A 27,519-nucleotide genomic window follows, 5' to 3' on the forward strand; every position below is an offset into this window, starting at 1 on the left:
GTTAAATTGCACCATGTCTTGTGGTTCACCAAAGTATTGTTAATCAAAGTAGATGATTGTAATAGTTAAATCAGATGTACTTTTCCTGAAGATACAGCAGCAGTAGTAGTAATACAACTAAGTATAATTGTAATTGATTGATGGATTTAGAGAGATTCTAGGAATTAAAACTTGTACAGAAATGGGACTTCTGAAGGAAAAGGGTGGGGCATAGAAGTTGACAAAATCTAATTTGTCAGGGTGCAAAATAACTCTTTGTACTCCTCTTCATTCTCTTTTGCTATTCTCACACCTTGGTTTGTTGTCCATACTCTGTCATGATTAGTTATCTATTTCTTCACTGGTTATTTCTGTACTACCGTATGTGCTGTGCTTTATTTTCAGGAATTGATAAAAGCAAACACCAAGAACTGAATTTCCAGAAATGTAATTTTTGTGAAATTCTACTTCCTAGAATAGGAGATACGACTATAAAAAATTCCTATTGGAGATTGTGTATTTGGGGAACATTGAGGAAATGGTAGTCAGCTATTTATATGATTTTACAGTCATGCATATTTAAAGAAATACAGAGGGGTGTTTAGCTAGTTACAGTAAGGTGGTATAGGCCATCAGCTATGCTAATCAAGTAAAATACCAGGCTAATTGATATAGCGTAAGTAATATCTTTTTATTTTCTGTTTGCTTTGCACAGCAGAATACTTATGACATATATCCTCATTTTGCATCATTATTGGATGTGAATATTTTTTTCTGTGTCTTCTCACTAGCTTAATTACATTTAGAAGTAGGGGAAAATGTTAAAATTAAAATTTTCCAGATATATTAGTAACTACTAAGTATACTTTAAGAATGTATTTAAGACATTTTTTAAGTCACATTTTTTTACACTGTGAAATAAAATGCCATGCTTGGTTACAGGGTCCTCTGAGGTATTATTAAAGGTAACTGTAACAATGATTTAAGTATAAATATACAGATTTATTTTTTAAAGGTGCATTCCAAATGTAAAAATTATTGAACTTTCTGTGTACATGACTGCATGCAGTGATTTCTGGACTTTCAGGTGCTTTTTTGTCCCTACTAAAACTGACATTTTAAGCCTGGCTTTTTCTTCCTGTGAAAGCTTAACATGGCAGTAGTTACCTGGGTGTGTTTTAGGTTTGAAATTTTTAAATCCCAGCCTCTCTTCTTACCTTTTCCATTAGTTTGTTTAGGAAAAGAAGACCATTCCTGAGACCTCAATAAAAGTCAGCATATGGTTGAACATTCAGTACTACTGACTGTTCAAAAAACAAAAGAATATGTCATTTATGTAAGTTATGAGCTGTTGTGAAGGGTAAAATACCTTTCTGTTCTAAGTATCACATAGAGATTTTTCTGTTTCTGTCATACTTTTAATATACTTCTGGTAGTGTTGAACTTAAAAATTTCCAGAAATAAGGATGTAGTTACTGATTGATTCTATTTTGTTATCTTTTATGAGTACAAAGGAAAAATGCTGTAAGTTCTCTAAGTGTTCCAGAATTTGTTGACAACTTTTGCAAAAATTAGAATATCAGAAACAGAATATTCAAGAGGTGGGATGACAGAAGGCAGTTCTGACCCAGCTGGCAATTTCTCTAAAACTACCGTTTTTGTAGGTCCAGCAGCTCTGATTTGTGTGTATCCACAGACTGAACAAGTCTCTTAAATCTTTAATCATACACACTACACTGTAATATTGCACTTCTATCACTCATCCCACAGGATGTTGCTATTTCTTTTAGATCTCCAGCCATGGTGTTGCTGCACGTTTTTATTCCCTTATCAGCACAAGTGCTTGGGAAGCAGTTCGGAAGATAAGCATTTGTAGAGGAGGAGTTAAATAGGCTTATACTTCTGGTTACACTGAGGTTGGCTTCAGTCTCTGTTAGTGGCACTTGAGTCATGAGTACTGAAAATGCTGAGTGCCAGTTGCTTCTGTGGCCTGGACTGTACAGTTGTCCTTTTCCTTAATCACCATCTAGGTGTGAGAAGGATAAGGCTATGTGGTCCCACATCCTTAAAGTACAAATTTGTACTTTAAAGTAAAGTACATTATTCAAGGAAAAAGAAGAAAAAGGTGGATTGATGTCTGAAAAAAAGGCACAATGAGGAAAAAGAATTGTTTCTGCTAAACTGCTGCAATATCGTAAAGCATGTAAGGGAAACACCCACCAATTATGACAAATAGGTAGGCAGAGTAAAAATTACATCTGCTTCTGGAAAGAAGTTAGTGTATTAAACTTAGCGTGTTCAATGAATTTTCTGTATAAGGTGCTATTTTTTGAACACGTGCACATTTGCTCTATGGAGAATTGCATAGAAAAACATGGTCATCACTGCTCAAATAACCATCCTGACCAGCTTATATAAACACTGTCTAAAGCTGCAAGAGATTATTTGCAGAACACTGGATCTGATGAGCTCAAATGTAAGATAGCTTGGGTAGTATAATATTTGGGATTACCATAATAATCTCTTTAGGGAAAGTGTGCAGTATCAGCAGAACCATTGCTTGAGTCTTTGAGGGAAGTGGAAACTGTACAGTAATAACTCTGCATTTATTATACACTTAAATCTTTCCCTGTGAAGAAGGCAAGTTTCTGAGCTCTCCAGAGGGCCTAGGCTAGGTCTTTGAGTATTTAATTAAATACCTCTGATTTGAACTCACCTAGGGAGTCCAAATTGTTGACTGGCAACTTGTTTTTTGTTGCATAGTAACTTGTTTTACTGTAGCATCATCCTTTGAAGTTACACACATAATTTCTATGCATATTCAGTTACCAGGAAAGAGTTCATAGGCTAATATAGAAATATTCATCAGTACATATTTCCAGAGCACAAGATGAACTGTCAAAGTTTACCAGCCTTTTGAGCCTTTGTGACCTTGTTAAGCATAGCTATTCAGAGGTCAGGCTTTGAGCTGTAGACTCTGACAGTAAAGTTAATGTTCATATTTTTGAATCTGGACACTAGAATGTACTTGGTCTTTGCTTTCCATCACTGCCTTGCACAATATACTACCGGGTTCTGCTTTCCAGCATGAGAACAAGACAGCTTCCCACACTGTTGATTCTGTATTCTCAAAAAAAACCAAACAAACAAAAACACAAGCTGATAAGTGGTATTTCCTAAGCCTTTGGCATATTCTTAGACTTTTGGTGTTTTGTTGAGTGCTGGACTGCCACTGATGAGAAACAAAAACAAATAAGAATAATTTAAAAATAAAAAATACAATAAAAATAAGCGGTGCTTTTGTGTAGAATCCAGGAACTGACAACTCTACCACTCTCTTGTAATAACACCATGGAAGTGCAGCTTTTTGGTTAATTTACTGTAGGTATTTAAGTCATTAAAATCATCAGTTCTGCACAAAACAAGAAACAAACAAAAAAGCCGCAAACAAACAACTGATGTTCCAAATTAAACGTATATCAATTATATAATAACATTGTGTCTGTACTCTTAAAACCCTCTCTTCCTCACAACCATCTTCATTCCTCTGAGAATTATCCAGCCTTGCACATCTTTCAGCTTTTCTAGTTGATTAGCATAATGAAATTCTGCTCTTAGCAATTATCCTTGCCCTGTCTTAAGCCTGAAATCTTTTGCTCTTATTTCAGGTGAGATAAAAATCTAGAGGCCCAAAATCTATTTTTTTTTTAATTTAAAGAAAACATCTTTGGCCTAATAAAGGGTAATATATCTAGCTGAAAATCTCCTCTATATACCCAAATCATCACAAATATAACAAATAATTACTATTCATAAATTGTTAAATAAGGCTGTTAGGTCCATTGTAGTTAGGAAAGAAAATAAAGGACGTCTTAACAAAATATACATGTATATTAATCTGTAGTTAAAATGATAAGAAAATGTCCTACTGAGTTTTCTTTTTCCTTGTAATTTCATCTTCCCAACTGATTGTAAAGACAATAAACCAAGACAATTATTTCCAGGTTTGTTCCCAAATTGCTTTGTAACAAAAAAGAAAACTGTCTGAATATTGAATATAGAAGCAGTCTGGATATTGCCTTTAGCACTGAAGCAGCCATAATGATGTGAACTTGTATTATTTCATCTATCTATTCCAAAGCACTAGACAATGGTCTGTAAACGCTATTGTGGTCATCAGAAACTTATATAAAATGTCATCCAAAATATAGATCCACAGTTTGGTTATAAATATTTTTCTATCACATATGAAACCTTCAAAAAGGCTGATATTCAACACGTCATTTTGAAACTTCAAAACATTTGTCTGTAGACATTGTAATGCCTTCTTCTAAGGTATTATCCAGACATTTCTATCTGAAAAAAAAAAAATACTAAGTCACGCAATAAGGATACATGTTCTAACAGTCTGTTTGTTTTATTCACTGAAAAAAGAAAAGAAAAACAAAAAACATTTTTTTTCAAGTCTTTTTCTCCAGGCCTCTTTAGGATAGCCAGGCAGTGAAGGGCTGAGGTGATCTGTAAAATGAGCTGATGTACAATTCTGTGCTTTTCTTTTTAGCGTTGTTGTTGTTTGGGGTTTTTGTTGTTGTTGTTGCTTGTTTGTTTCATTTTGGTTTTTTGTTTGTCTTATTTTCGTTTTTTTTGTTTGTGTGTTTTGTTTTTGTCCTGGGAAATCATAAAAGAGGAAGGACAAAAGAAAATGTATCATGAAAAAACCTTCCAAGTGACATTGCTTATAAGCTAAATAAACTTCAGCTGAGACTATGAGACCATGAAAGAAATCAGATATGACAACAGTGTGGATATGTGGGAAAAACAATTTCTTTAGCAGTAATCTATCACTGCTATTTTGAGTGATGATCTATCAGTTTTCTTAATATCCAACAGCCAGGGCTACCACTTTCCTTGAAATTCATGGTAAGTTGTTACAAACCATGTACAGATAATTCTAACGTGTACTCCATGAGACTTAAGAACTGCTGCTTTTTGGGAATCTCCATGTCTCCACATATGAGCAGTAGGATGGGCAGATTTGATAATCATCAGCCTTGCAATAATGCACTGGGCTGGGTGGACCCAGCAATCATCGTAGATGGCACCAGAGCAGGGATCCAGGCATATATGTATCACTGTGTATACATGCTACAATTATCCAAAGCAGGTATTTTCCTGAGTTCCATGGTGTCTGTTCACTCTAACGGGTCATTTGTGGTATGGCTGACAACAAACATGTAACTACAGATATATTAATTAACATTACCTGGCATTATTAGCTTACTTAGATGTTGTTCATAGTGCAGTTGTCATTGTATGAGGTACAGAAGAGGCTGGAAAATGTAACTAGTATCCTCATCTGCACTTAGAATCTTGCTGTAGCCTCAGAACAAAGAATTTTGGTGGCAAAGAAGTTACCAAGTTCTGCTTGGCAGCACTGCCTGTAGTGGAAGCTTCTATTGGTGATAATATGCAAGGATAAACTTTTCACACAAACGAGGATGAAAAAAGGAGAGCTGGTGACTAGATAAGAATTAATTTATTTGATTTGAAATCGTTTAGGGATAAAAAATATGAAAGACCTCTGGGTCATTTTACAATTATTTTTCAAAGAACTTCTTTTGAAATTTTGGGGAAATCTTAGACTGGTACTATTATTTTTAACACTGGTGTTCTGATTGGCTTTGAGATTTCCACACATAATTCCACCTAGATCAAGAAATTATGGAGAAGATTTCTTCTTCAAAGTTTGTTCTCAATACATTTTAGTATGTTCTTTTGATCAGGAACTAAATATTAAAAGCTCAAGGGTTTTGTTTGTTTGTTTGTTTGTTTGTTTTCCTTGAAACAAAAGCTACAAGTTTTAATTGTGTTTCTCCTGAATGACGTCCCTCAGATATTTAACTGAGATTCAGGCCTTGTTTTCTTCTTGTCAGACAACCTATGGATGTAAACAGCAGTCCTCATAATTATACTGTAGACCTATTAGATGCCTTGTTGAGTTTTGATTTTGTTTCACGACGAATTCAGAAAATAACTGTGTAACCCCGTTATTCCAAATTTCACCAAAATAACAATTATTGAACTTTAGTTATTGCTCTACTTTTAAAATAATGAATTTTGTTCTAGTAAGTGTATTTTTATGATAATGAAGAAAAAACTTCCTGTAAGCCTTTTTCTCTTGGGGCAGCATATGACAAAATAGCTAATGTTTCATATTTAAAGGGTTCATTTCAAATGTATAAGAAGATTTTGTATTTGCTTCCTTAATAGAATTTTGCTCTTCCTGTTGTCCTGAGAGAATGAATTATGTTCCAGGTGGTAAACATATTGTGTGTGGATTATTAATTCTAGTCATATTGAATTAATTAATTTTCACTGTGGCTTTCTAATTTGTAGGATATCATCTAAACTTATAGGAACATCCCTGTCTCAGTGAGATTCAACCTAAAGTATAAAGTAGGAGATGAATACCACTGAGAGGAAGTGGTACTGATGAGAGAAGTTACTGTCGGTGATAAGGAGCAATCATGATACAGCATATATCCAAACATTATTAATGGTTTTTGTGATGGTGGCTTTGCAGACTTTTATTGAGTGATACATCTCAAGACAGGTTGAAAACTGAATGTGCTTGCTGAAAAATTGAATAAATGGACAGTTGAGAACCTGTTTTTGCCTTTTTGAAAAAGGCAGAAGCTGTTATTCTTCCGCACATTATTAAAGTAGATGGGTAAGAAGGTAAGTGGAAGGACTTTCAAAGCACAGATAAGTAGTTTTGCTGTTATATGCTTCCTCATTGGATGAAAATAAGTTGTTTCCGTATGCTGCAGAAAGTTTTCATTATGGCAACTTCACTATTAGTCAGTCCCCTTTTTAATTCTATGTTCAGGAGTCAGTATTAAATCGATGTATTTTATACTTACAAGGAATTCAGAAGTGAGCTACTTATTTTATAGCAGCTATTGATATGAGAAGGATATACAGTTTTCTATACTGCTGACCTGAGAGGAGAAGGAAAGAACAAAGTGAAATTACAGTTGTCTGAACAAAGATACAATGTGAAAATGTGTGGTAGTCCCTGACAATCATTAAATCTGCAAAAGAAACCCGGTACAGTGGGTGTTAATTACAGTAATTCAAGATGTTTTGGGGAATACAGTGTCTTCTTTTTCATCAGGACAGTACAACTAATGACTCAAGTTTTCTGTTACAAATCCTTAAATTGTTCTGCTGTCTTATGAACAAAAAGAAGTGCATAGCAGGCAACAGCTGAGTCAACTTTTCCTAACTTCCTCAAGTGCTTTCTGTGTACTAAAGATGGTGCATTTTCTGTGAGCTTTCTAAGGAGTCCTGGTAACAATTTTATAGAGATCCTCTATTTACTAATTTATAGAATGGTTAATTTTGAATAAGAGTTTGAATTAATTGATGAATTGCAAGCCTGGTGTATTTATTTCATATTAATGGAAATCCAGAGCTATAGCATTTAGTGACTCAATCCAGAAAAATTTATCTCAAGTGTACTGTTTATAATTGCAAGTCACGTATAGAATTATTGATTGCTCACAGTAACGAGCACTCTGCTAAATGCAATGTGTGTCACAGGATCAATACTTCTGTCTCTGTTCGTATCACTTACAAACCGTATATGCAAGTCACATTAAAAGTACCTTCAAACTGTTTTTATTTTTTTCTTCCCTTGTCATTACTTTTCCTCAAGATCTCTTCATCTTGTCACAGTAGTCTCTGCCTCTGACATTGAGATATGTCTTTGAACTTTTCAGTGTATCGTCCCAGAACCTATCCTTGCACCTTCCACTTGACTCTCAAGCAGATACCTGTGAGCAGTGGCTTCAACTGTCTTCTGAAAAAGCGGTACCTGAGGGTGGATGTTAAAACATTTTAATTACTGTGGTTGGTGGGGACAAGGAACACAAAATTTTAAATGAGAACAGCTTGACAAAATTACCAAGAAGCTAAAGCTATGTTCTATGTGGAATTTCCTTCTTCTTTATGTGTTATGTAGGATGGCTAGTCCATTTTAACTTCATAAGTAAAACTACATCTCTTGGTCTGCAAAAACAAAACAAGATACAGATACTAATCCCAAAACCGTGGATGACATAGAAAATTGTATTACTAAATATGAACTTTCTTAAGCTCAAGGACAGCCAATATTTCTGCCTCAGCTATCTTCACCCAAAATATATTAACAATAAGAAAATATATTAACAATATAATGATTATAACATAGAAGTGGCCTGTTAATGTTCGCCTTTAGTGTTTACCTACTCAAAGTAATACCCGTGGAATGAGAGGTGTAAGTACCTTTCCATGGCAGATGTGACTGAAGGATTGTTCTGAGATTTGGTTGTTTAACTTCAAGGTGGTAGGAAGGAACTCGTAGAAATCTGGTCTCCTGAAAAGAGTAAAAAATAGTATGGGCAAAATCCAGATTGTACCATTACACTGCCACGACATCCACAGCACAACTATGTTTAGTGCATATCTTATTTAGTGCCATCACTTATAAATAAGTTTTCTCCAGCGTTTGTAGACTTCTTGTGTTCCAAAAGATTTGAAATGAAAGGATGAACATCTGAATTATTGTCTTGTTTCCCTGACTACCAATCCATCTTGGGGTTGAATGTACTCAACCAAAGTACTAATGGCTAGCAACTCTTGTCCTCAGGGTTGCTCTACTGTGGAAGATCTCAGCTGAGCTGCCCAACTATTTGATGAGCGACTAATGTTGCAGTGAACAGCTGCTACTGTTATCCTGAATACAGGATATTCTCTTGATTTTGGCTGGGATTGAGTCAGTTTTCTTCATAGTAACCGGTATGGCACATGCTTTGGATTAGCGATGAAAATGAAGTTGATAATGCACCAGTGTTTTGTTTGTTGCTGAAACCTGCTTGCACTGAGCGAAAGACTAATCTACTTCTCATGATGCTCTACCACCTTGTATGTCTGGATGTGTGCAAGAAAGTGGGCAGAGACATGATCATTACAGCTGACACCAGCTGAGCAAAGGATCCTGCCTTACCTATGACATCGTGCTTAGCTATAAAAGCTGGGGGAAAAGTAGGAGAGGGAGTTAGGAGTTTCAGTGTTTCCATTCCCACATAACCATTACATGGTGATGAAGACATGCTTTCTGGAAGTGGTTTAACATCTGCCTGCCAGTGGGAATGAATTATTTTTTCTTTGCTTGCACATGCAGATTTTGCTTTTCCTATTAATCTGTCTTTTATCTCATTCCATGACTTTTCTTACTATTTTTATTCTTTCCTTCATCCAACGTGTGAGCAAGATGCTCTGTGGGGTTTGGCTGTGTATGGTTGTTAAACCACAAGTGACACTGACGAGCAGTACTAAGTAAGCATGATACTCATTCCAAGTAAGAATTCAGGAGAACAATGAGATCCCACAGAGGAAAACAAATCACTGGAAAGAACATAGACTTTTTGTTTCTTCTCGATGCTTCTTACTAGAATAAGGCACAAGCCTGACCTACATTTAGGAGTGTGTGCTCTTACAGTTTAGACAATGGAAACTCACAGGATTCTAAGTAACTGAGGGAAGAAAATAGCTATGTTAGTAAAAGGAAAAAAAAAAAGCATAGAAAATAACAATTTCCTAATCATTTGGTTTATAAAGGGATTTGAAACGCATTCATACTCAAGCATACTCAGATAGCACTGACTCTCCCATCACACAGCCACTGTGTACTTAAACTCAGTCTATGGGTCTCACCTACATCTGCCCTGATTCTCAAGCAAATAGCTTGACAAGGGGGAGAGATTAAGTGGCCATTTGCAAGCTCATCTCTGCCAGTGAGATTGTTACCTTTGTATATTTTTAACCCATAATCTGAAAGATATGAATGCTTCATTGCCTCTACAGGCTGAAAAATGCATCAAAACATACCATGTAAAACCACCATAGCAAAATGAATAATAAAGTCATGAATATTGTAAATGTGTAAGTAAGAAGAATCTAGATGATTATTTAGAATCTCTAATGACTGTCATTAGCAATAATGATGATGAAATTAACAAGTAAAAACAAAAGAGTAGATTATGAGAAAAACTATCTAATCATGAGATAGCTTAAACTGTTGAAGAGTTTTGTGGGGAGTAGTCAGTACATAATGTGAAGCAGTTAAAATCTGTGAAATCAAAGCATTCAGAAACACACAGTACAATGAAAAGCAGTTTTAGATTTTCAGAGGAGGGGGATAAAGTGTGTGAAGGAAGAAAGAAATGAAATAGAATTATATACTCAAAATGTTTGTCTTATTTTTCAGCACAAATTGAAGTGATACCATGCAAAATTTGTGGTGATAAGTCCTCTGGAATACACTATGGAGTCATCACATGTGAAGGCTGCAAGGTATGAGATTTTAATACAGCATAGTCATCAGCATCTGCACTAGCCTCAGGCACCTGTGTACGTAATAATACACTCCTACACTCTTTCAAGCAAGTAATACCAAAGGCCATAAAGCCTGCTGCTTATATACATGCATTTCATGCCTAATTTTACTGGCTGCTCTCCTTTTCATCAATAGCCTTTAGAGTTACTTCCTCTTTTGAAACATGAATTAATCACATCTGATGCAGTACAAGTGCTGATAGAAAGGCAGGCAACTTGAAGTCGCACATGTTAAATAAGCTTGAGAACTGGATTTGTGACTTTGTTTCCTATACAATCTGAGCAGCATTAGAAGTTGTTGTGGTATCTGAGTTCAACATCTTAAAAGCTTACAGGTGTCAGTTTAGTCCTATTGTATACTCTTTGTACTCTTTGCAAGCCAAATTGTGATCTCCAAAAGAAAAAAAAAAAAAAGAAAGAAAAAACACCTTATATTATGGCATTATGGGTAGTGTAAAAGGATCCTTTGCTTTCTTCCTTATAGGCTCCAGCACAGTGGAATTGTTTGGAACAGGAGGCTAGACAAAAAAAAAAATAAAATAAAAGCCAACAACCATATTAGCATATTATCCCAGACATTGGCTCAAATAACTTTTATCAGACACCAAGCAAACACAAGAAAGGTTTTCATTTACAATTATAGAAAGACTGTGCTTTTTGTTATCAAAGGAATTTTACCATTGCTTATGGAACAGCAGAATTTTATACTAGACATTGACATTTCAGGACTGACTATAACAATGAAGCTGTAAAGATGAAGGGCAGCATCTCTGGTTTCTTCTACATAAAAACTCACAAGCTGGTACTTTCAGAAGTGGATAGATATTTGCAGAGTGAAAGACCTACTTAATGCTTTATAATAATTAAGAACGAGTAAAAACTCTATAAATCTGTGTACAGTCATTCACAAAACAATGTGTTTAATGTAAATTCTTTAACAATTTTAAATGAAGTGCTTACCCTGTGAGGATGTCTTATTGTGAGACTGGACTGGAAATAAGCATCTTCTTATGACAACTGCATGCAAAGGAGCATCTTGACTGTCTCCAGCCTCCACAGAGCACTGAGGGGTAGTGTCCTGTAGATGTGATCAGGGTTAATGCTGACCCTTGTGTGTGCCTCAAGGGGAGACAATACCCTTAGCTCTATGTGGGGACTACTTAAAGATAGGAGATAAAGAGCTTTTCTTCCACTTAGAGCAGTTTTAAATCCATGGGTTTTGTGCCAGTTTTGAAGTATCAGATCAATTAGTCTAATGCAGTTTTGCAAGCCTCTTGTGAAAAAAGATGTCTAACAGAAGGCATCTTCCTCTGCAAGGGCTCTCTCTTAAGTTAAGCACTATCTCAGGCAGTGCAACACTGCTCCTGTTTGCCCAGCAGTTAAATAAGTATTTGTTTTCCCCACATATTAATAACTGGTCATTTCTAGCTCCTTTTGTCTGAATGAATTAGAAATCTGAACTAATTATGAGAATTAGAATTACAAACGAGGCCAGAAGGGCTTCCACAAGACTGCGCTCATTGAGCCAGGCACCAGAGGGCCTCACTGTTTTGGGAAATGGCATCGGAGGATTGCGCTCCCTCAGGCAATGCTACAGACTCCAAGGGACAGAAAATCCTTTCACTCCTTGTCTCTGCATTAGTTCTGCCACTGCAAATGCATATCATAACTGCTTAAGGGGCATTGTAAACGCTAGAGCAGTTTCATGCTGCACGCCTGCACAGGCTGAGCAGTATGCTGGGCCCACTAAGGAAAATGGTGGCTCTGCCAACTGTCAGCACAGACAGGGTGAAACTTGAAGATGGGTTTTCCATCCCATTATCTCTGTGACTCCTTTTGCTGAGACTCCTCTTGTCATCCACTGCACAACAAGGATCTAGAGGACAGATTGTGTGACTATTCCCTTCTCAGGCTGACTGTCAGTGATGGATAAGTTTAAGATGCAGGAAGACGTGTTGTCAGTACTGGGAACAGTGGAAAACTTGTCTTTACTTCCTTAACTCCTCTGTAATCAATTATGTCCTGCTTCCCCACAATGGTATTATTCCCAGTTAATATTGTTAATGTTATGTAAAGATCTCCTAACATGAAATGAAAGGTTTCTCTGTAAGAAAGCACAAGAAAGCACTTAGATCTTTGCTGAAAGAACCGAGCACAAAAGTCTCCTTGGAGAAATAAATTACCTGCTGTAGATTAACTTCATTATGTAACCCTTGATTTTTTCCTAAGAGAGGCAGGGATGGAAAAAAAAAAAATCTTGTAAGAAGAGATCAAACTTAATGGGAAAGAAGAAAACAAATTCTTTTGAGAGGAGGTCAGCCTTAATGGATAAAAACAGTACTGCATGATAAGACGCAGTTGATACTAGATGGTAGTGTGGGATATTTTAACATCATTTAACTCATTTGTTCTTTCAAATCTGTATCACATAAGAGCTGCTAAAATCTAAAGCAGAAAATGTTCCTCGTGCCAAAAACAAAATTGGCTGTAAAGTTCAACAAGTATATAAGAAATATCTACAATTGTCATCCATCTAGCAATAACATTAAGCTCGTCTTCACTTCTAAAAGAAGTTTGGTCAACTAGAATCAGGTAAATCTATAAAGAACTTTCCCTGAGAGCTGTCCTAAAGGGTATCTATGCTGTTAACCATGCAAATCGTAAACCTTAATTTAGTAATCACTGTATACTGTAATCACTGATAAAGACATCATGGGCTAGATGAAGTAAGCCTCTTTGTGACAATCAGTCTCTAGAACTATCTCTCCCATCTCTTCAGCAGAACATCATGCTCATTCCCCATTGTTACTGAAATCTCATGCCACCCTAATTTGCTTTTCAAGGACTGAAGTGTGACTACAGGTGCTACCTGTAGCAAGAAAATGGAATCCTCTGACAACATCACCCTGTCGTTTTCCCACTCCCTCCCCCTTAAACCCACAAGAGTTGTAAATTCCATCCCTTATTAGTATCTTCTGTCAGCCTGAACGAAGATAACAACAGTTTTGCCTGGTGAGTGCAGTCAGCTCTTGCTTTCTGGCTCCACTGAGAGCTGTTTAAAAACCAACACGGAAAGACACAACCACTTTGGTGTCACTTCTCCCAGTGACTAGTGTAAGTGCAGCAATGATGCTTTCCCTTCATAGCTTCTTGCAGTGGCTGTGCCATCCTTCATCTCTCCCACCATACAGCCATTCAGTTACCTTTTTCTAAATCTGCTAAGTTTGCCAATTAATTTCTTTTCATTGTTTCTCCTCTCCTTCTCTCTCAACAAATTGATCCTCCTGTGCTTTATTTTACAGGAAAGAAAAGAATACAATAAAATGCTTTCTCCCCGGTTTCATTTTTCTTTTGATCTCTGCCACTTCATGTCATCTATGCAGTAACTACCTCTCAGTGCTGTTTGCAGCATTCAAGATTTCATAAGCCATTAAGTATGAGTTCTCACCTTCTGATATTTAGCCAAATAGGCCAGCAACAGGCCAGAAAAACCCTTTAGGATATAGAGTATCTAACTATTTTTAGTAGATTAAATGGTTAATGTTGCATTCAATTGACATGGAAAATATCTTTACTTTCTCATGGTAGTGTCTAAAGGTGTTGCTTTCTCCTTTGTGTGTCAGATTTACTTGATACAGCCATTAAGTCCTAGTGCTTTTGTAATGTTTGAATTTGAATTACTTTTCACTCCCAAAGTGTATGGTCGCTCCAGATCAGATCAACATTTGCCAGATTAAATTAAACAGCAGACTTCAGCTTCTAATGCTGTACATAGCTAGTGCCAGATGTTAGATATTTCAATAAACATAGAAAATAGTCAGAACAAATACTTTAATGTTATCTGTTTACCAGTGCTGACAAGCTTTTCCTCTGTGAGGGGCAAGAATTAGATGATACAAGGTAGTTATTACACATACATTATATATTCTGTAACTCTTTATTGCTTGTTCTTTAACAAGGTAGTATTGTATTCTTCACTGAACAATTAAAGATCCCCATTATGAAGAGTTAATGCTCTTTAATCTCACTGTACAAGGCTAGTTTACATGCAAAGCCCTAGCAAAAATAACGTTATGCTACATGAGAGTTTGCATGGCTGTGTGTCCTTGTGTTTGTGTGTGCGCACGCGCATATTCTCACATGGTAATACTCTGTCTCTCTTCCTCATTTCCCCTAGGGATTCTTTCGGAGGAGCCAGCAGAACAATGCCTCCTACTCCTGCCCAAGGCAGAGAAACTGTTTAATTGACAGAACCAACAGAAATCGTTGCCAACACTGCCGACTGCAGAAATGTCTTGCCCTGGGAATGTCTAGAGATGGTAAGGAGTCAGATTCCTGCTTCATGCCTAAATCTTTTGAAACTCTTCTCTGCCGTCTTACTTAAACTCCCTGTAGATTTCTAGGAAAAGAGAAGCTCCTTGATTTGTAATGTACACAATGTGAGAGACATATCTTTGCCATTCATTTAACAATGGAGGCTATTTTCATGAAGAGGGTGGGAAAATAGCAAAATGGGAAGCAATGTTAGGTTGGAAGTGAAAGAGTTGGAAGAGGAGTGCATTGTTCTGATCAAAATAACAAAACTTATGTCTGGAAAGATGGATTTATATTCCAGATAACTTTTTATATTAACAGTGTTAAATGTGAAGAAGCATCCTTTCCTTGACATCTCTGAAGGTCAGTGGCAGTGCATATGCAATTTAAAAAGAAAAGTACACCTTGATAATACTAAGGTTTTTCACCTATTTGTTGTATTCAAAACACTTCGAGTAAGCATTTTGCCTTGAGAAAAAAAAAAGCATTTAACTGGTGCAGTGCTTCTGTGCATTCCAGGACCTATAGGAGAAACATTTCATTGCTAATGCAGTGGCTTTCCAGCTCACAGTAGCGTTAGAAACAGTCAGAAAGTATTGAGAAGAGAAGGTTCTATCTCTGGAGGCAGGTTACATTTGCGTTAGCAAGGCATCATTACCTGGAAGCATTGGTCTGTATTAAAAAATGTTTATAAAACTCATTCTTTGGAATTAACAGGGATTGATGAAGTTACTTAGACTTATTTCTTTAGGTAGTTCAGAGTTTATAAACTTGCTTAACTTCTGAAGTATTTTTTTCCTACCTCACTGTGTTTTGTGTCTCACTGAAACAATGAGCTCACCTGTCTCAACAGACTGAGAAGGGCATTGCTTTACCTTTAATTCATGGATTCCTTTTGGCCCTTGCTTGCAGTACACTTTGACACCTTAGTTGCTTCTTCCTGGAGAGCATTGTATTAATATTTCAGTAATTTAACAGCATGTACTTGCCCACTAAAAGTAATACCTTCCAAATATTTGAGATTTAACGGAAATATTTAACTCACAGAGTTATCTTCCCAACCTATAACACAGGGACTGCTGCATACAAGGAGAGATTCCTCTGTCAGTGTCACTTTCTTCTCTCATTGTTGCTGTGAGTGTTTTTGCTTAATGATATGGAGAGCTCTTGCAGGTTTAGAATAGCCTGTCTAGATACTTTTTTTTTTACAGAAAAATTGAATGTGAATTTTACCTCTCAGCCATATAACAGATTCATTTTTATCATGCAGAGGCAGGATGCTAATTGACAGCAGCTGGAGAATCCAATTAATGAATATATAATGAGAATAAACTGTGGGTGTTTGTTTTTATTACTGAGGCCCTACATTTGAAGAAAACACGCAGTTGTATTTTTCAAAATCCAGTCATAATATATAGTCCATAACAGTGTGTGATGCAGTTGCAGAGCAGCCATAGTCTATGTGAGGTACTCACAGACTACGTGGCAGGCTGTAAGTAAGCTGGAGCAGTGCAAATAAATTGAAAAGGCTACCATCCCCTCAATTTTATGCTATTTCCTTCTAATATAGCTCTCTTCCTTTTCTGTGTTTTTTGTTGTCATTGTTTGGGATTTTTTTTGTTGTTAATGTTCTAATAAAAAAATATATTGTTATGACCATATGTAGGCGCACAATCTTCTGGAGGACTATAACAGAAATGCAGTCAAAGTGGGAGCCAAGCCATTAATAAGTGTGACGATTCTGAACTGATCTCCGTTACAAGTGGACAGGAAACAGCACTGGAAAATAGTCTGCATAATATGTAAAATACGTATTTTCAGAGAAATGTCCTCCTGTATGTTCTCTGATAAATTATGCTGAATGTAGCTAATTGACAGATCTCACTTGTCTGACTGCATGATTAATAGCTACCACTTCTCTGAGATCTCAAGATCTAGACCAGTAGAAGGCCAGAATTTAAAGAGAGAGAGAAAAAAAAGGAAAAGATAATCATCTGCGACCCACTGTATATGTAGGCTGTGGATTTACTCTTTGTAGTTCCACAGCAATCAGACTGGCTTTTGTGAAATTTTCAATCTCAGTGTAGTGAGCCCTATTCCTGGGGACAGTGGTTTGCACTCTGATGTTTTCCTACCCTTCTCATTAGAAGGAATGCATGGATTTTGTGCATGGAGATTATGTAAATTGATTGTGTAAATCCCTGAGACTTCTCTCTGTGAAAAAGATGACATTCATTTGTGCTGTTTACCTTCCAATCTGCTATTTTCCTCTAGGCTCGAAATCTAACCTGCAAGATTTTTTTAAAAGTGTGAAGATAACACCCCATTGAAGAAATGTGATAATAGGGCTGTAGGGCTTGTTTTCATCCAGAGTACTAATCCTTTTAGCGCACAGTTTAAAGGTTTTGTGGAAAGTTAGAAAAATGCAATGGTTATAAGCAGACTGTGTGTTTCATACAACTCTGGGTTGTATGAGATAAAAACAAAAAAGATGCACTGGCTTTTTAACATTCACAGTAGAAAGTGAGTTGCCTGAATAATAATAAGAATTATTGTCAAATAAGAATCATTGTCACCTTGTAAATCCAAGTACATGATGGTTTCTCCTTTCTGAGATGAATACAGAGTAAAGTTTTGCATTCTTTCTCCTTCCAAAAGAAAAGGATAAGTTTCCATAGAAAAAGTGATGCTAAAAGTGAATATCAGGGTAGTGGTGGTATTGAAGGGAATGGAGAAGAAAAGAAAAATGACAATGGCTTGCACTGTGCTTTGCTTTTCAGCTGTGAAATTTGGAAGAATGTCCAAAAAGCAGAGGGATAGCTTGTATGCTGAAGTGCAGAAGCACCAGCAGCGATTGCAGGAACAGCGGCAGCAGCAGAGCGGTGAGGCAGAAGCCCTTGCCAGGGTTTACAGCAACAGCATCAGCAACGGCTTGGGCAATCTGAATAACGAAACAGGCAGCACCTACTCAAATGGGCATGTCATCGACCTGCCAAAGTCTGAGGGTTATTACAACGTGGATTCTGCCCAGCCTTCTCCAGATCAGTCTGGTTTAGACATGACTGGAATCAAACAGATAAAGCAGGAACCTATCTATGACCTCACCTCTGTACCAAACTTGTTTACCTATAGCTCTTTCAACAATGGGCAGTTAGCTCCGGGGATATCTATGACTGAAATAGGTAAGGAAAACTATTATTTCTCAATTATAATGTCTAAATATAAGCTAAATTATAATATTGTCTTTATTTAAATATTATATAAGCATTCTATATGTATTCATACAGTAATTAACTGTTCGCAGTCATATATTTGCATATATGCATATACAGGGATTAAAGGAAAGAAAATCAATCTGACAGTAATTACGCAGTATAGAATCCCTTCTGTTATTAACAAACTGCATTTTATTCAGATTCTTAAGCTAAGCAGTTATGTTCCCATTTGTGAAATGTGCCCACCAAAGCAGGTGATAAATCAATAAGAATCACAAGTGATAATTAGTATTATGTCACTTGCTTCAAATGAGCTCATTATGAGGAGGCTCTTTGGCTAGCCAGCCATATTCTTGTCAACCCTCAGAATCTCCATACAATCTAATTCATTGTCACCATTTCCCTACTTCTGGTATGTGGATGCACATGCAGAGCACTCTGATCTCATGAGGTGCACAAAGTCAGCTAGGGTGATGGTAGTTGGAGGATATCCCCACTGCTCTGCTTGAATGGCTTGGAGAAGCGTCTGTCCCTTCATTTTTTCTTTTAAAAGTTGCCAAGAAACCTTTCTGTCAGATAACACAGTTTGAAAGATTACAGGTGATGCTGTGATTTCTGTAAGTCTATTGCCTTTGGTATCAAGCTTGACTAGAGATACTATCTCTCTGATAAATAAATGTAATGAGAGATTTGCAACCTAATTTGGCGCTTTCCACCTTAACAAGTAAAACGGGCTGATTCAGCTGTGGTTGAGGATATAATCAAAGGGCAACACTTTTCTAATGAGATTTAATTAAAAGGAAAGTGGAAGGAAAATAAGGAAAAAAAAAGACGAAAAGATGTTCAAGAGCACTCATAACAAAAGAACTAATGTCTTACTATAAACAACTTCTTAAACTCTTACCTGGCCTTATTGCCACATGAATGTATGCTTAAATGTGCAAATGTAACAGTTAGCCCTGGAGATTTGACTCCTCACTGTGCCCATGTTGTATTCCTGTGACATATTCTATGTCAGATTTGGTTTAGGCTGTCTTATGAAGACCTATACACACGGTACAGCAGTACTGAGGATCAGTGGAACATTTTCTTCACCTTCCTTTTTATCTTTTCTGGTTATATGAACAGTACTCAAAAAGGACTTATACTAGCCTTAGTCCTGGAGCAGTGGTTAGCAGGACAAAGCTGAGAAACAATTTCAACAGTTACAAGAGCTGTTTCTGTGTAGCGTCCTGTACCAAATGGCAGTGCTTCTAGAGATACCTAATAAGGTATCAGAAATACAACCATTCTGATAATCTAATTATAGAAGTGAACCAAACAGAGAAAAGATGGCCGTGACTTAGTCTATAGTGACTAAAGGATTTCACTGAAATCAGTGATATCTTCTGACTTACAGAGGTTTAGAGAAGCATTTAACTTTTACTTCTTTCAGAATCACCTAGAAACAATGCATCACTCTTAAAATTTCACCCACCCTTCTGCTCTTCTAGATCTGAAACTCATTACTGTAAACCTCGGATCACATTTACCAGTCTTTCATCTTCCATACCATCAAACCAGTGTTCCACTACTTCTCGAGCATAGAAAGGGGGAAAAATCCCTGGGCACAGACAGTGGAGTGTAGCTAAGTCTCTGAGCCAGCAGTAGAAGTGAGGTGCTGGGATTTGTTTCTCATCTATTTAAAACTGAAGATTGGGCTCCTCTGTATCTGGAGTTTTACTTGAGTTCTGTTTGTATGCCATTTAAGGTACCTGCAGCAGAGAGGTGAGGGTATTAATGAGAGATAATGTAGTATAACAGAACTGACACAAACACAGCTAAAAAAATATATATATATATGTATCATAAAGAACTAGGATTAATGTAGAGGGGAGTTTTTCAGGGTTTAAAAACAAACAGAAAACATCTCTTAATGCTGGAGTGTGTTGTGGGAGCACCTGTATAGCTGCAGTCCTGCAGTCAAAGAAAGAAAACTCTTAAGCAGAAGGGTGCATTGATTTCATATTAAAATTAGATTAAATTTCACCGTAGCATTATATCTTACTCCAATGAGACTTAGGAATAATCTCAAATCATATTAAGTAGAAGTTATGGTCTTAAGTGGTAGGTGAAATCATAGAGAATGTAGGAGCTGGAAAAGCTGTATTGCATTGATCCTTGTACCTGACAGAAATTTCTTACACTTCCCTGTCTGATGGTATACTGAAATGTTGTTTTAAGTATCTAGGTAATGTTAGTTCTTTTCCTTATTTAAGACTTTCTACAAGATTTATATTTCCAGCTTTTCTGCTCCTCAGGTTTCATATTCGTCAAATAGACGCATTTTTAAAGCAGTGTCTCACCACTTACCCGATCTTGACTGTATGCAATACTTCTCATAAAGGCATGTGTGAGAATCCTTCCAAACATGAGCTTCTTAAAGTTTTTTTTTAACTTTCCTAGGCATACTTTTTCACAGGCAGTACAAAATTGAAATAGTCTTTGCAGCTTCTACATAATATGCTAACAAATATCCACTTCACTTCGTACTCTTTTAGTGTTACTGCTTTGTTTCTCGCTTACCTTCTCAGTGTCTGGGTCAGATATTAAGACATCTTTGACTGCACTTGAATCTCTGACTGAGCTTGGATCTCTTTTTCTCTTTCTTATTTTTCAGTCGTTTTACATCCGGTTGCACTAGGTCTCAGTCCACATTGATGTTTTGTGACTTCTCTCAATTTAGAATTATCTACACATTTAATTAACATTAATTAACTGCGTAAATTATCTTAGTGTGAGCTCTTCGCTCACTACACAGCAGTAAGATTCTTTCAAGAATCGAATATCAATTCTTCCTTTCAAATTGACTCAGTTATAGAAATAATATTTTCTATGATACTTAGTTTAGGAGAGGATAGAATTGTTTTCTGGTATGAATTTGTGTGTCTCGTATGAAGCTATGTTTTGGTTCTAGGAGAACCAAAAACTGATAGCACACTCCAGTTTATAGTTGCTACTAAGCAGTGTTGCACAAGCCAAGGCCATTCACAGCAAAGGGCCTAAGGAGCTGGTGGGGAACAGAATTAGGACAGCTGATCGGCCAAGGGGATGTTCCATACCGTGTGACATAAAGTAGAAGGAGTTTTAAAGAGGTGGGAGTGCATCTGTCTCTCTTCTGCTGCTCAGGGGGTAGCTGGGCATCATTCAGAGAGTGCCTTCTCTGTCTTTGTAAATAATTTTATCTCAGCCCAGAGTTCTCCTTTACATTTTTTCAGTTCTCTCCCCCATCCCACTGGAAAGGGGGAAGTGAGTAAACCACAATGGATACTCTACTAAATAATTTACGTAACATCTACGTTACTTTCTTCACATTTTAATTTATGAATTCTCACCCAAATAATCAAAATTATCAGACATAAATTTGATCTTTAACTGTCATATACAGTTCCATAAAAATTCCTTGATCTTTGGTAGACTTAGTAGTATAAATGGAAATTGTTAATCTTAAAAACTTTTTCTTAACAACTTTCAAAACTTATGGCAGATATTTCAGCATATAATCAGAATGGCATGACAAGCAAAATATAGCTCATATTTCATTGCATGCTTATTTACAAAAAAACAGTATTAGTAAATGAGTGTAGGAGAAAGCGGTGCTTACAAATTAAAAGTTATATTGGGCTCCTTCAGAGGTATATAGAACTATCATATTCCTTCAAATGAGTTGAATATTCCAGGATATAAATGCACATTATCTGATCATGAGAGAAGCAGGACTGGTAATGTCTTGTGTAGTAGAGAAGTCTAAGAAAGAACAGTCTTTCAAATACAGAAGCAAATTTCTTGTGTAAGTGCCAGAGCCTGTGATGGAGAAAAAGTTGATAAAAATGAGAAGTTCCGCATTAAGTAGAATTATTCTCAGCCCCGCTCAGTGTCCCATTTCCAGATAAAAAAGAAACTCAAAACATCACTCTGATGCTGGTAAATAACCACACAGGCCTAATCATCGTACAGTGTGTGGTCCTATTTCTCCCTGGCCATCTGCAGGTCTGGAAAAAGGCAGAAATTTCTCCAGTTCTGGTAGGAGCTCAAGCTCTGGTATCAAATATGTTTGTGTGTTCAAAGAAAGGATTTTGTTGTACATAGAACAGCTTTCTCCTCATAGAGATAGTGGCAGAGGTCAGATAATTCTTAGGAACTATTTAAGAGAAAATGGGTCTCTGTTTCCTGACCCTAGTAGTCCCACAGAGAAATGGTAATACTTGCTCTCAAGTGTGAATTTAAATCAGCAGGTATTAAAGGCTTATTTTTAAACTTGGTCAAATTAAAGACTGTCTTGTTGCAATATATGTGCATAACATTATCTGTTACAGAACTGAGCATTGTGTTCTTCTCACAAAATGTCTGGCTCAGTTCTTGGTCTGCAGAATTAAGGGAAAGGTTTCCATGCCTTAACTGTCATTAAGATTGCCAGACTATGATACCTTACACTTGGAAATAAAATTAATAGTGAACATTATGGATAATACAGATGGGTTAAGGGTTCAGTTGGTCATCAAACTGAAGTGTGCCCTATGTCTTACGTATTTACGTAGTTGATATCAGAGAGTACAGGAGGTCATAGGTTCAGAGCTCCTGTAGCTACAGGAAGAAAAAGTATTCTTTTATTTATATTTTCATTATATTTTGTCAACATGAGCAGTATTTAAAAATACCCAGTGGTTTGAAGAGCTTGATTACCTACCAATTCTGGAGCTAAATAGTAAGGCCCATAAGCTCGAGCTTCATCTTCCCTATCTCCATCCTGACCTGGTCTATACTTTAATATGGAAATTTAACGCACTGTGGCAGCTGTGTGTGAGAACTAGAAGAGGCATCGCCTGCTCTACCTGCCAAAACCCATATTACATACAGCTTTCTTGAACCTTACTCATTGACTAGAAACTTTCAGACGAGCAAAACATGTAAAATGTCATAGAGGCTGACTCAGAATATATATGTAAAAGAAAAGCCTCCTTGATAACTGCAAAAAACACCTGATACATATGTAAGCCTTAATTTTGCTGGCTTCATACGCTCATCTCAGGACCTACAGTACACCACTTTCTATGCTGTAGAGTTAGTAAATATTTTCTATTGTCACAATAGCATATGAGAAGCAGCTTAGCACTAAGTTTATTCAGTGTTCTGCCTCAAAAGATCTTCACGTGGGAACATTCTCAGCTCCTTTGGTGGTATAAATGGAAGTTGATCCCACACATTTATTCTCTCAGTAGAAATCTTTGCAAAATCTTTAAAAGAAACTGATTTAATTTTCTATGTCTATGCCATTAATGGATGCCCATACCAATGTATGCAGTGTATGCAATATACAAACCAGCACTGGACTGATCACTCAAAAAGTGTGCTGTGCATTTTTGCTGATGGCTGCAATAGCACTTCTCCAAGGGTGGTAACTGTTAAATTTTCTTTTTCTTTTCCTTTTTTTTTTTTTTATTTTTTTCATGTCTTTAACTCCCTTCTCTATATCTCCAGCTCTTATTTTCTGTGCTATATCAAATATTAATGGATAGCTTACAGAACATACTTTTAACATCAGACATTATTTGAAAGGTTATTATAGGGATCAGCTGACTCATAATTAAAACCCGTACCTAAGGTGACATAAATTAACAGCTATGTTTATGTTCCCTTTTGTGTGTAACTTCAAGGTCATGGCCCACCATACAGGAAAAGAGAAATGATGCTTATGTAACCATGGTCCACTGTAACAGTTGAATATCCTCTTTACCAAGTTGACAATCAAATTTTTCAGGGCAGATGTTTACAGCTAGAGTGGAAGCCTTATAGCTGTATTTCAGCAGAGCAATGTTGCCATCTAGTGAAGAATTACAAATGTGTAGCATGTGCATTTCTTCACAGATACCCTTAGGGCACTATTTCTAACCATCATTACCTATTTAAAGGTGACAATCCGAATAAATTAATATTTCAGTTCTGTGTTCTTTTTAAATCATGTATAAAAACTTAGAACCCTTATTTTGTTAATTTTCTAAGTAATTATTTCTCCTTCTTGTACTCTAAAGAAAACAGAATTAGAAGATTGAAAACTTATTTGACAGTTTAGCTCAGTTAGAAAACATAACCACTTCATCAAAAATGGACAGAAAAGTGGAGGAATAAATTAGAGCACTGCGATGCTGTAACAGAGAAGCTGGGCTGATGTTGAAGTGAAAATAGTTTTTTATAATTTCAGATTCTGATTTTAAATACTTATTCAGAAATACTTAGCTACTAAAATTTGTATATAAAATAATATAATATATTGTATAATATAATGTATATAAAATAATTTAAATAATCTAGATGTTCATAAATATGTGATTATGTTGCTATACTTAACTAAACACATGCTTTAGCACTTGCTGGCTTAAAGATAGGGAAGAGTTTGTGTTACAACTCTTAATTTAGATTTAGAAAATAAAGACTGCTTTCTAGAAGTTACTGTATTTAAAAAATGGATTTTCCACCCTGTGATTTTCAAATGCCTATCCACTGCCTCACAGTATTTACAGTAAACTTCAGATGGTCTTATATTGATTCTGACAGTTGTCCTCAACATACTCAATGCACACTGTATCCGTTTAAAAAGGAATATGTAGTGTGCCTTCTTAATAATAAATAATAAAGTTCAAATTTATACAACATAGCAGTTAATCTAAAACTATTTGAATTCTAAAAAACAAAAAGAATGGACTTTCCTAAGAGGTGTAAAGTTTTCTAAAACTATTTGAATTCTAAAAAACAAAAAGAATGGACTTTCCTAAGAGGTGTAAAGTTTTCTGGGTATTTTTTAGCAGAATTTGACTTCTCTTTCAAGTACATAAATTCATATGTCAAATGCCAGCCAACTAATGAAGCTTCATCAGTTTTACCCAAGGTAGTCAATAGAGGTTGATCACACTATAGACTGTGCAGTATAGATGTTACAGTAAAGGTCATTTTAGGTGTTGTACTCTATGCTTACTGTGATAAATGTTGCAAGTAGGAATGTGATTTGGAATTGCTTTCACAAAGAGAAAAATAATTATTCCTGGCATATTATGCATCTTTTCAGGAAACTCAGAATTTCAGTTTGTCTTTGTTTCTTTCCAGCACCCAGCACCAGGGCAATGAGGTCCATATGATTATGACTATTGCAAAAGTATAAATCACTGAATTAAGCATTTAATTAGTAAAATCAATGATTTCTTTTGCCTGAGGTTGAGCATGGGAAAAATTTTTCATCATTGTTCTATTTATTCTATTCTTGCTTGTTGGACATATTTCTTAAATGTATTAATATATTTATTTTAAGTGGAAATATTTCAAATACATTAAAGCAAGTAGCTAAAACTCCTTTTCTCAGAAGACATATTTTCTTACATAAGCAAACTTGACAATGTATTAATTCTATTGAGAATCCAAAAGACAGTTAGAAAGCAACCATTTCTATCAGTCAAAATATGTAAAATACTGTAACATACATCCCATATATTATTATACATCATGATATTCTTTTCAGAAATAGCACTGTACTGTGAATCTGATCATATTATAAACCATACAAAAAGACTAATGTAAAGCCAGTAGTATAAAGAGTACTGAGGCAAGCTAGTGCTGTCAGGTGTAGGAATTCAGCAGTTCAGCAGTTTCCCTATCATATGCTTCAATGCAGTAATGTCAGTAGCAGAAGAAATTATACCTGCCCTTCTGTGAGGAACTCTTGAAAAGGCAAGAACAGGTGCCAGAGCTTGGAGGGCATGTGATGGACTAGCATCCATCCATTTGTCTAGCAAGGCTTTGAGGCAGCAAATACACCACTGCAGATGGGAATCAGCAGAATAAAACAGTGATAATTTCGGAATCACTGCAGTATACAGAAGTAGAATGCTATCTCCAAAAACCTATGTGCATCATTAGTGATATGTTGCTTACTGCCTCATCTGAGCAAACTCTTTATCACAGTGTCAGTGCTGCCCTCTCCTTAATGTTCCTGCATGGTGTTTTTTTATAACTTGGCATTGACAGTATGTACACTTACCCTGTGCTTTCTGAGTGCTTAATCTGGGGTCCATACTGTGTTTCTTTGTCATCCTCTATAATATTTTTCAATCGTTCTCTAACTTTTAGCCACAAGGAAGCTAATATAAACTTGGCTTTAACTTTTTTTTCCTTTGTATCCCAAAGTACATGCAACATCTTAGCTATGACTTCCTATTGCCATACTTCACTTCCACACACCACATGCCTTCTGTGTGTTAGATTTAATCTCTCCCCTCACGCTTTTCACTACTTTCCCGTTTACAATAAAGCAAAGCTTCTAGGCAGTTTGTGATTTTGTTCCCAGCTCTGCAGAGAGCAATGCCTTTTTTTAGTTCACACATTCCTAATAGTTCATTTCAAAGAACAACAACGCTATTTTTCTACAAGAGTGGAAACATCAGGAAAAGGTTGGAGTGAAACATGAGAGGAGAATATGCATGTGCCTGTGGGAGAACACAGTGAAACAAGATTGAAATTCAGACAAACGATAAAGATGAGTATCTGAATACAGTTTTTTTATAGTTAAGTACTTTTGCATAGATGAAAACTGCATAAAAATTGGAATAGTTAAAGCAAGATATTCATATATGGAGCACTGTCTTGTGGTTTTTGTTTTTGTTTTTATTTTTGTTTTTGACTGCATGTGTTTCTTTTTTATCTATCAGTGAAGATACTAGGATTGCTTACAATAACCAGGTTGTTTCACTTTCTTACTCTGTACGGTGATGCCACTCTGATTTAATGCAAATGTCTGCAGGACAATAGAATTTCTGCAGAAATTCTTTGTAAATCATTTTTACATAGACGATATAAAATCCTCATAAAAATCTGAATGTATGTCCATTTCAGTGAGTGAAGTACCCAAATGTTTTCCTAGCCTCTTCCAACATTTTGATGACTATGACAAAGCAGTCACCCAACTCTAAATTGAAACTCTTAGTATTCTGACTGTTCCATGCACATGTCTCAAGAGCTCATCTCAAGAAATTTGTGATAATTATATGGTGCCTACAGAGCCCATGTCCTGTAATCTCTAGCCATTGCCGCAGTTCATGGTTTCGCTGCAAGCTAAATGTTGATGTAAATGTAAATGTAAATGTTGATGTAAACGTAAAGCTAATTAGTTCAAAATATACGGTTTTGGTTTGTTTGTTTTTTGTTTTTTGTTTTGTTTGTTTTTTGTTTTTTGTTTTGTTTGTTTGCTGTTTCTTTGTTTTTTAATTTTTTTTATTTTTGTTTTGTTTGTTTATTTGTTTTTGGAAGGGCAAATAAAACATGGGTTTATTTGAAGAGAGAGAGAGAGAAAGAGGAAATAGAGAATTCACGCACATAATATTCCCCTAATGGGTAGTCTGAGCCTGATACTATGTATTCAATAACTCGCACACAGGAGAAAGTTATTCCTGAACCATTTTTAAGCACTTTTAGCCTCATATGGAGTTTTAATGTTTCGTATCAACTTCCTAGGCTGCATACTGAATGATGTTACAAGTTCATTAAACAA

The 27,519-nt window shown here is 36.1% G+C and overlaps 1 protein-coding gene across 1 annotated transcript in view; it reads left to right on the forward strand.

Annotated features, from left to right (window-relative positions):
- RORB (RAR related orphan receptor B) overlaps positions 1-27,519 on the forward strand; it is a 132,825-nt gene that overhangs the window by 87,454 nt on the left and 17,852 nt on the right. Inside the window, exons 2-4 of the mRNA XM_065745462.1 lie at positions 10,292-10,377; positions 14,597-14,738; positions 17,514-17,915. Of these exons, the coding sequence (XP_065601534.1) occupies positions 10,292-10,377; positions 14,597-14,738; positions 17,514-17,915 (630 nt within the window). The remainder of the gene's footprint in view (positions 1-10,291; positions 10,378-14,596; positions 14,739-17,513; positions 17,916-27,519) is intronic.

The sequence above is a fragment of the Cyrtonyx montezumae genome, unplaced genomic scaffold, assembly GCF_038088225.1.
Source record: "Cyrtonyx montezumae isolate F1298 unplaced genomic scaffold, pur_monq_1.0 scaffold_36, whole genome shotgun sequence".
Lineage (NCBI taxonomy): Eukaryota > Metazoa > Chordata > Aves > Galliformes > Odontophoridae > Cyrtonyx > Cyrtonyx montezumae.